This window comes from Antennarius striatus, chromosome 5, assembly GCF_040054535.1.
Source record: "Antennarius striatus isolate MH-2024 chromosome 5, ASM4005453v1, whole genome shotgun sequence".
Classification (NCBI taxonomy): domain Eukaryota; kingdom Metazoa; phylum Chordata; class Actinopteri; order Lophiiformes; family Antennariidae; genus Antennarius; species Antennarius striatus.
Genome location: NC_090780.1, coordinates 25,585,096 through 25,594,851, shown reverse-complemented (window position 1 = coordinate 25,594,851; position 9,756 = coordinate 25,585,096). Strand labels below are relative to the sequence as shown.

At 42.3% G+C, this 9,756-nt stretch overlaps 1 protein-coding gene across 1 annotated transcript; it reads right to left on the bottom strand.

The window, feature by feature from the left end:
• Positions 1-3,574: 3,574 nt before the first annotated feature.
• On the bottom strand, positions 3,575-6,412 carry LOC137595643 (odorant receptor 131-2-like). The gene is made up of 4 exons (XM_068315857.1): positions 6,266-6,412; positions 5,104-5,891; positions 3,907-4,144; positions 3,575-3,769 (listed from the first exon to the last, which is right to left on the bottom strand). Exons 1-4 carry the CDS (start codon positions 6,410-6,412, stop codon positions 3,575-3,577), a joined length of 1,368 nt encoding a protein of 455 aa, XP_068171958.1.
• Between the last annotated feature and the right edge of the window lie 3,344 nt (positions 6,413-9,756).

The following is a 9,756-nucleotide window of genomic DNA, read 5'->3' as shown; positions in this document are numbered from 1 at the left end:
CTTGGAAAAACACTTAGACAGACAGGTAGACAGACAGGTAGACAGAGGGGTAGACAGACAGGTAGACAGAGGGGTAGACAGAGGGATAGACAGACAGGTAGACAGAGGGATAGATAGACAGGTAGACAGAGGGATAGATAGACAGGTAGACAGAGGGGTAGACAGACAGGTAGAAAAGCAGGCAGACCCAGGTATAGAGTTTGGACTTGAGCATATTTGTACGCTCACTGAAAGCTTTTATAATCGAATAACAATGGAACAGTGGGAATTACTGAGGTCCGAGAAGGCTGACTCTGCTTTTAAAATCACATTAGTAGAGTTGCTTTTGGAAATAATCACAAAAATGGCCTTTGCAATATTAAGGGCATTTAAAGATAAATACAGAGCCTTGTCCAGGGAGCAGGTTGAGTTTTATCTTGGTGACAAAATCATCCAGGGCTTTTGTCAGACTTTCAGAATTCCCCAACAAAGACAAAACTTTTATTCTACGGTTCTAATGGATAACATGGCGACAGATATCATGGAAATAGTCAACTCCGTCCCATCAACCGAGTCCATTGAGCCAACTTATTTTACCAGTCCAAGGGCCATTAATAACATGGTTCGTCATGCAGGTCAAATGTTGAAGGACTACTTTATCAAATCACCACGTCATCCACAACTTCAGCAGAGCAAAGTAAAAGAAAAATATAATGACATTCCGCCCACAAACGAAGATTTCCCAGAGATTGTAAATTCAGATGTACAAAGAGAAATCAAGCAGGAACTTATGGGTGTGTTGCATACCATTTTGAATGACCATTCACAATCGACAGCCGAGATGCTTGAATGTAAAATCTCTCGAGATATTTTCTATGCGTCTACCAGAGCTGTCACAGAACATCTTGAGATATTGAGAGGCGAACATCCAACAGAGACCAATGTGTCTGTAACGTATACTCAAGTCAAGATACAAGATCTTTTTACAGAATGCTTTGCCAAAGCATTAATTTATCACATGACAGATTTTTTTTGTATTAATGCGGATAGGAGAAATTGGTTGACAAACACAATCCTAAACTTGTTTGTACGTTTCCATGAGCAAGAAAGAGAAGACGATCCTGAAATATTTCAGGCCAAAAGTCATTCTAGATATTTAAAAATCACACAAGCCCTCAGAAAAGTTCTCAGTGATCAACAACAGCGTAGTGCTAGTGAGCCACAAGCAAGAAAAGGGTTGGGAAAGAGTGGTTGGGACACAGCAGATAGTGTTTCAGAAAAGGCGTATACATTTATTGGCCTGATGAATTGGTGGTCGGAAAGTATTGTTGGCCCACACGTTGAGAAGACAGCAGCCTGTGTGTTGGACATTCTTATAGCCGCTGACTCAAAATATGAAAAGCATCAAAATACTCTAATATTCAGAGAATATGTCACTATTCTCTGTCATCAGATAGTTTGGAATGTATGCTACAAATTGAGAAGATTCCCATCGAACCACAAGAGCATCGTGACTCGGCTGTTTGAGATTTCATGGGCTGAAATCAAAGGACAAAAGACTAACTTCTCCCCAAAATTTGACAAGCTCGCCAAGCTCATTTATAAAGACATGAAGAAGATGTTTGGAAATTATCATTTGGTCCTTGAAGCACTGAATAGTACTGACCTCAGCACCCAAAGTCTTCTTGTTTCAGTTATAAAAAAATTCCTGTTCAAGTAAGGAAACCCAGAGTTTACAGCAGGTACTCCGGTTTGCCATTATACAAGGACGACAGCATCTGGAAAAAATAAAATAAAGACAAATATACGTAATGACATACCTTCAGGGCAGCACGGTGGCGCAGTGGGTTGCGCTGTCTGTCATCTCACAGCAAGAAGGACCTGGGTTTTTCTGGGTGTGGATCTGGGTTTCCTTTCTGTGCGGACTTTGTATGTTCTCGTGTCTGCATGGGTTTTCTCCGGGTTCTCCGGTTTCCTCCTACCTCCAAAAATATGCCCTTCAGGTGAATTTGTTGCTTCCAAAATATCCGTAGATCTGAGTATCTGTGATCAGTAGTTTCTTTTGTGTGGTGTCTAGAGTGTCTCCCCTCCTCACACCCGTAAGTCCGCTGGGATATGCTCCAGCAACCCCTGTGATCCACAGTAGCGGAATAAGCAGTGCTGAAAAGGCGTGAATGAAATGAGTTTAGCACGCTTCGCACAATGACATAACTCTCTCCAAACGTAAGGTTTACTCCGGGAGCTCCGGTTTGCCATTACACATGTATGAGAGCATCTGAAAAATAAAAAATCAGCAACCCCACCTCCCTCACGTGAAACATCCAAAAGTAAATCAAGAAGATAGTCCCCAATGATGAACTGCCCAGTACCTGATGAAAGGGACGAGGTTAAGGAGTAGACAACATGAAGGGACGAGCCTCTCGTGAAATGTACCACCATCAGATTGAGGAAATGGATTATATAAAGACTTACCAATGGCCTTGGGGAAGAAACTCCTTTCAGCTTCAGTCCTCTCTTCGATGGAGCAAAGGCATTTGCTAGAGGGCAACGGATGGTGTGTCCGTGATGATCCTACCCATCCTGATCCGGCAACATCATGTGTAGATGTCCTGGAGACAGGGCAGTGATAATGCTCAGCGCATTGGATGACCCTGTGCAGTGCCTTCTTACTCTGGGAGTTGCAGAGGTCGTACCGGGTGTTGATGTTCCCGGACAGCACAGACCCTACTGTGGCGACATAGAAGGCTTCCAGCAGCGTTGAGATCTTAAATTTTGCCCAGGCTCCTCAGGTGGAACACATTGATTTCCTAACCTTCACCAGGGTGGTAGAATGTGTGGACCAAATCAAGTCCTTAGAGATGTGAGCCGTCAGGTACTCGTAGTTGCTGACTTCACCGGTATCCCATAGTTCCTGAGCAGTCTTTTCTGAAGACTCCTGAAGTCGACCACCACCTCATTAGTCTTGGTAACATTCTGGTTACATCATGAAGACAGCAGCTCCACCTAATCTAGATAGGCCATCTCATTGTTGTTGGTTATCAAGCCTATCACCACTGTATCATCACTGAATCTCACAATGATGTTGGATCAGCGAGTTGCTGTGCAGTCATAAATAAGTGAATAAAATAAGAAAATCTTTTAATAATCCCCCGAAGGGAAATTACTTTTTTCCATCATTGGGGCAGGAGTAGCTCAGTTCACTGGGCCAAAAAGATTTTGATTGTGAACTGGCAGTAGTAGATGCCAGCTCACCTCCTGAGTACTCCTTTAGGAAGGCATCGTCCCCTCACAAGCTGCTGCTTAAATCCCTTGGGCTGGCTAACCCCGGGATTCACAACTGTCTTTCATCTGTCAACTGGTCAAAATGTCTAGCAACATCCCAGTGCCCAAAATGACCAAGCCAGCCAGTCTACGCCCTGTAGCTCTGACTTCTGTGGATATGAAGTGCTTTGAAAGACTCATCACAGACCAACGCTGTCGGACTCCCTGTACCCCTTTCAGTTCCCCTGAAATACTGATGACACAACCATGTTCACCCTCTCGCGTCTGTACATAGTTGAGGGGAACTAGGTGCAACCTGCTGTTTGACTACATCTCAGCATTCAATACCATATTTCCTCACAAACTGATCATTAATATCAGGGACCTGGGGCTGAATTTCTCGCTCTGCTCCAGGATTCAGAGCTTCCTCATTAATAGACCAAAGGTGGTGAAGGTCATAAGCCACACCTCCAGGACTTGTATTCTCAAAACTGGTGCCCCCAAAGGTTGCGTACTGAGCCCTCTTGCTCTATAAGCATGACGGGGTGGCAGGAGCTCAGTCCACTCAGACTTGAGCCGGGGACCGGCTCAAAACCCGTGTGACCAATACATTTGGAGTGAACTGGCAGTGGGAGGTGCCAGTTCATCTCCTGACCTCTATCTCACCCTCACCTGCATGGTGAGGGTGAGGTAGAATGGCGGGCAGCTCTCACATGGGCACACCATGAACAACTTGTAAGGGGAAGATGTCTTGCTCAAGCAGTGCTCAGGAGGTGAACTATTGCCCCCCACTGCCAGTTCACACTCCAGTTCACACTTCATATCCACGTAAATCAGAGCTACAGGGCGTACGCCATTTACACCGGCTGGGTTGGTCATTTTGGGCACAGGGATGATGGTAGACCTTTTCAGACAAGTGAGGATCACAGTTGACAAATTAAAGATGGTTGTGAATCACAGGGCTAACCGTGCCAGGGGATGGCCCTTGGACCAGCTCCTCCCTGGTGGCTTTGGAGGCTCACAATGGACCCCAGGATACTTTGCAGCTTCTATGGGTGAACCACGGAGAGCATCCAGACTGACTTTATCACAATCTGGTATCATCATGAGGCTCTACAGAGGGTGGTGAACTCTGCTCAGCACATCACCAGGACGGTAATCAATCCATTAAGCACTGATACAAATCCTGCTTTAAGTTTTCTTACTCTGCCGGTTTAGGAGCTTGAACAGAAAGTCACAGACTTCAGTGTTAAAATACTGATGGTTTCTGATTTTATTTCAGGTAAATAAATTTGATAAATCATGTCGAGCCAAGTTCATGAGCACTTAAGATGATAATATCTTTATATTATAATTGCACTTGTCCCTTTGTAAGTAAGTAAGCTAGTTCATGCCTGTAATAAAAGCCGCAAATCAAAGCACAAGGAGAGTGAACAAAAAAGTATGTACATCTCTTTTCAGCTTTTCCCTTCAGGGATCACCACAGCCAATCAGTTGCTACCATCTAACCCTGTCTTCTGCATCCTCTTCTCTCACACCAAGTGTGCATTATACAGAATGATCAAAGGAGAGTAGATCAAAGTTTAGTATGGTCGTCCAAACCAAGCAGGCATTACCATTAGTCTGGTTTTGATCTACCAGTGTAATGTACACGTGGCCCCACTAGTTATTATTTTAAATGGACTCTACATAATACAAACAAGATAAAATACAATGACAATTTGTGCAAGCTAACATGCACAAAGATCAAACATGAGGAATTCAAAAAAAGAAAAGAAAAATGTATTAAAATTAATTACATCATTTAAATATATTAAAATGTCCACTGAAAGATATTAAAGCTTGTGGAAATTTGTTACAGACCAGAGGTTACACTTAACCCTCTTGGATGAGCTGCATTTACACAACATGTTTCTCCTTAGGTACTTCCTGAAGTTCTCATCTCGTACGCCGTAGATGATTGGACTGATGGATCGCGGCAGGATGTGCACAATAATGTAGGAAGCAAACATGGAGTCTAAGAAATTGACCAGGAAGTGTTGTTGTATGACATCCAGTAAATTTGGCCCCACATATGTGGTCATATACAACAACACCTGGAAACCATGGAGGATGATGGTGTTTCTGGCCTTCTTACTGTCTTTGCTAGCGGCTCTGGCAGTGAACAGAATTCTGAAGTACGTGTAAAAGATAGTGAACCAAATAATGACTAGAAACACAGAGTGAGTGATGTGCCTCTTCTTGACAAGGATGGGGTTCGGGAAGACGTTTCTCTTGTGGCAAACTTTCGTAGAACGAAAGGATTCCAGAGGCTGGGTTGCCAAGGTGACGAACAGATCAGGAAGAACCACAGACATGCTCGTCACCCATATCAGACCAATCAGCATCAATGTTTTCTTGATGGTGCAGATCCTACTGTGGCGTAGAGGTAAGCAGACGGCGATGTAGCACTCTATCGCCATGCACGCCACATTCAGAGGAGTGTTCTCTGTGGCACAGTCAGCAATTAGGACGAAGATGCAGCAGATCGAGAGATTGATTTTGTAGATGGTGTAGCTTATGACGAAGAGTATAACGCTCAGCATCACTTGGATCATGTCATTAAGAACAAGGTGGATGAAGAATATATATCGTGGATTCAGGTACAAGATCTGAGGATCCAAAGCACAATGAGTGTCATTATATTCAAGATAGCAAGGATTTATTCTTTTGAATACAAACAATTTCCACTTCCTAGCGTGCTCCCTTCTAGCATCATGTGTTAAATCAGAAAAAATGTCAAAGTGATCATGTAAAGTGAAGTCTGCCTCGGAGCACATGGACGTTAGCTAATGCCAGCAAAAAACATGGTCAAACATCACGAGTTAGCATGAGCTACTATCATCTATCACCATTTTGTTTCAACATTCTGAGCTAATATTAGCTAATATCAGCTAGCACTATGTTGTTTCAACATACTGAGCTGATGTTAGCTCGTCATCCAGATGTTATTATTTATAGCAACAACACTAAAGACTATTCAGACCTGGTGTTTCCTGAAGGTGTGAATGAAGCTAGCATTGATGCAGGTGATTGAGACTCCAATAAGTAGAACCAGAAGATTCTTGGTCAAAGCTTTGGAAAAAGGTTCTGGAGACCGACCAGGAAATTTGGGAATGGTGGTGGTGTTCATGTCTGCAACCTAAAGCATAATATTATCTTTAATATCAGATTTGAATATAACTCTAAACACAAAACAAAACATTATATTAAAGTCATTTAAAAAAACTTTAGTGAGATGGGATTAAATAAACAATGAATTAAACCAGTGCTATAAATATCGTATTTTATGGACTATAAGTCGCACCAGCCAAAAAATGCATAATGAAGAACAAAGAAAACATGTTACAATGGATTATAAGTTGCATTTTGGGGGTAAAATTGATTGTAAACACAATGACACCTGTAAGAAAACCCACTACGACTGGATTTGTTGAGCTGTGAAAATTTGTTGAGCTGTTGATAGCCGGCTAACACGCTGTGGTCGACAAACCGAGTGGTGGAGCGTGAACGCCATTGGGCGCAGGACCAGATGGACTTTATTGCTGCAGAGCTGCTATGGTGGAAATTCTGGCAGAACCCTCGGTGGATGTATTGTCGGCATTGAAGGTGTTGTCCAGGTAGAGGTGGGGTGCTGCTGGTGTGGATCCAGTGCTCACTGGCAGGTGAACAGGCAAGAAAAACAGCCAGACACACAGGAACCAGATGTATGTCCTACCAGCCGACGTTGTGGACAAGGATTCATAAGCGTTCCCTCATCAGCCGAACCGGAAGTGATATTAATTTATTCAGATTACTATAGCATAGACAACATAATAAGTGTACCAAACTCTTGATCTCAGTCCAAATCACTAAATCCATTGGATTCTTATCGTTGGTGCCATTTCTGAGCAACACCACCAACTCCAGAGGTAGATGGTTTTTGGGATGTTTTTGTCCGTGCTCTGTACAGACTTTGTTTCTGCTGCATGATCATTGTTTTAAACTGCATATTTCACTACTTTCTGCTTGTAATCTGCAAAATATGATTCTCCTTTTTGGAGAGTGTACAGGAGTAATAGTACAGGTACTGGCACACAAACGTGGAGTGCTCTCTGGCGACTGTCAGTGTGAAAATAACATGTGAAATTACCGGATATATTTTAATGTATAAGTCGGAGCCAGACCATGAAAAAAGTGTGACTTATAGTCCGGAAAATAGCGTATATTTAATTGTATGTCCGTAAATTTATTACAGTAATAACTATTGATTAATCATGCATAGAGATATAGATGCGTTTATGAGAAACCCTTTGAAACAATGACCACCTCACCTTCACATCCAAAAGCTGATTGGCTGATTAAACCAGGAAGAATTTCTGTTGTGAGAAAAGCAGGTAAACACGGCAGTGGGACAGTAGGGGGCGACGATGAGTTCATGTGTCACTACAAAATGTCACAAAAACTTAAACTGGACAAAAAAGGAATCATGTGACTGAATATATATATATATATATATATATATATATATATATATATATATATACACACACACACACACACACACACACACAAATTACATTTTTTCATACTAAATAAACAATTATCATTTAAATAAAACAAAAATAATACTTTTGAACATCAGTACTAATCTTTTTCTCCCTGGTAAAGAACTCACCTCAGATGGACGATCAGAGCACAGGTCTGAAAGGTAAAGGACACATTTCATTGGAGAGCAGACACCTGAAACTGAACAGGAGATTAATGTGAAATAAGACACTAATCCACCTTTAGATTGAAGTAGTTTGAACTCCAACAATGTAGAGACAGAGAACTGCATTCCTACATTTCAACAAAGGAACAGAAAACATTCTCCAGCTTAGAGACGTCCAGCCATCGTTGGGACACAGGTGAGGAACACGTATGACAAACAGAAGCTCGTGTAGCGTGAAGTCTGTGCAGGTATGACAGGAGGCGGTACTCACCTGACTACAGTGTTCCACATCAGGGTAGGGGACGTCTCTTTATACCCCTGTGCTGAGCACATCACCAATCAGAGGACAGTCTGTGTCCCCAGGAGTTCATCATCAGTCATTCAGTGACATCACCCCATGTGATGTACCTGTCTAACTTAGTGAGAAGTAACAAAGTGACCTTTAGGACCTGACCTCTGAACCGCGACCCAAGGCTCTGTGTGGCCCCCAGATGCAGACCAGGTAGTTCTAAAGGTACCTCCTGAAGGTCTTGTAATGATTGTATTAATGGATCATGACTATGATGATATAACAGGCAAGAAGTTCTTGGGGAACCATTGCAGTAGAATTTGTGTTAAAGGGGGTTTATGTGTGTCCATACACAGCAGAACCTCAAAATCAAGGACGACGACTGTGTTCCTTGCATTTTTATCTTATCTGCTAGCTGCTTTAGCAGTGAACAGAATTTTGAAGTATGTGTAAAAGTAATAACAAACCAAACTATTATCTGATAAATGATGTAGGTAATGTCTCTCTTTACAATAAAAGAAGGTTTAGAAAAGGTTTGGGCTAGAGGTTAGGGTTAGGGGTTAGGGTTGGGGTTAGAGGTTAGGGTTAGAGGTTAGGGTTAGGGTTGGGGGTTAGGATTAGGGTTGGGGTTAGGATTAATGTTAGGTTTTGAGGTTACAGTTAGGGGTTGGAGTTGGTTTTAGGGTTAGGAGTTAGGGTTAATTTAAATCATGATCTGATGGCTTAATTAAAGGGTTTTGGGTTTAATTTTTAAACTTCATTTTTGTGTCAACAATATCTAACAATTATTTGTCAAGTAGGTGGAGCAGTACCACTAGAGTGCACCGGGGGCAAACACAACACCGTAGAAAAGGAAACTTTACGAGAGAAAATGCCCCAGAAATGTCACAATAATTGAACTTAATTGTCTACAAACTTTATTTTTATAAATAAACCCAGAATTGAATCCATGTCCAAGGTCCAACTTTCCGTTAACTTATTTGTTGTACTTTCCGGAGGAAACTTTAGGGACCTCCTGACATTTCCAGTATTCCTCAGTGAGTTCACAACTCAGACTCAACATCCGTCTCATTGGACCCCATCAGTAAAGGTTAGGCACTCGGGGGCCGTTTGTTATGTAGCATCTAGCATGAACACAGCATCAACTGTCTACAGAGAATAGTCTTTAATTAGATGAGTTATCTGGAGGCGTGATATGTCATCTCATTATGTAGGGAAACAAACAAATGATCAACAGGTGATCAACAGGGACCGTAAGGCGTCCTCCATGTGGAGATCAGCTGGAGTTCAGCGTTTGTTTCACTTTATCAAAGTTTTTGTGGCCTGTCTGAATCTGAGCACAACAACAAAATGAAACACGCTTAGCAGCACAAATTTCATACAGAGTGAAAGAAAGAAAATATACAGTTTTGTGGTGCTCCAGATCTGTTCTGGAGAGCTTCACCTGCAGTCCTCCTGCCAGCAGGGGGTGCCAGGCAGATGTTGAGAAAATGAA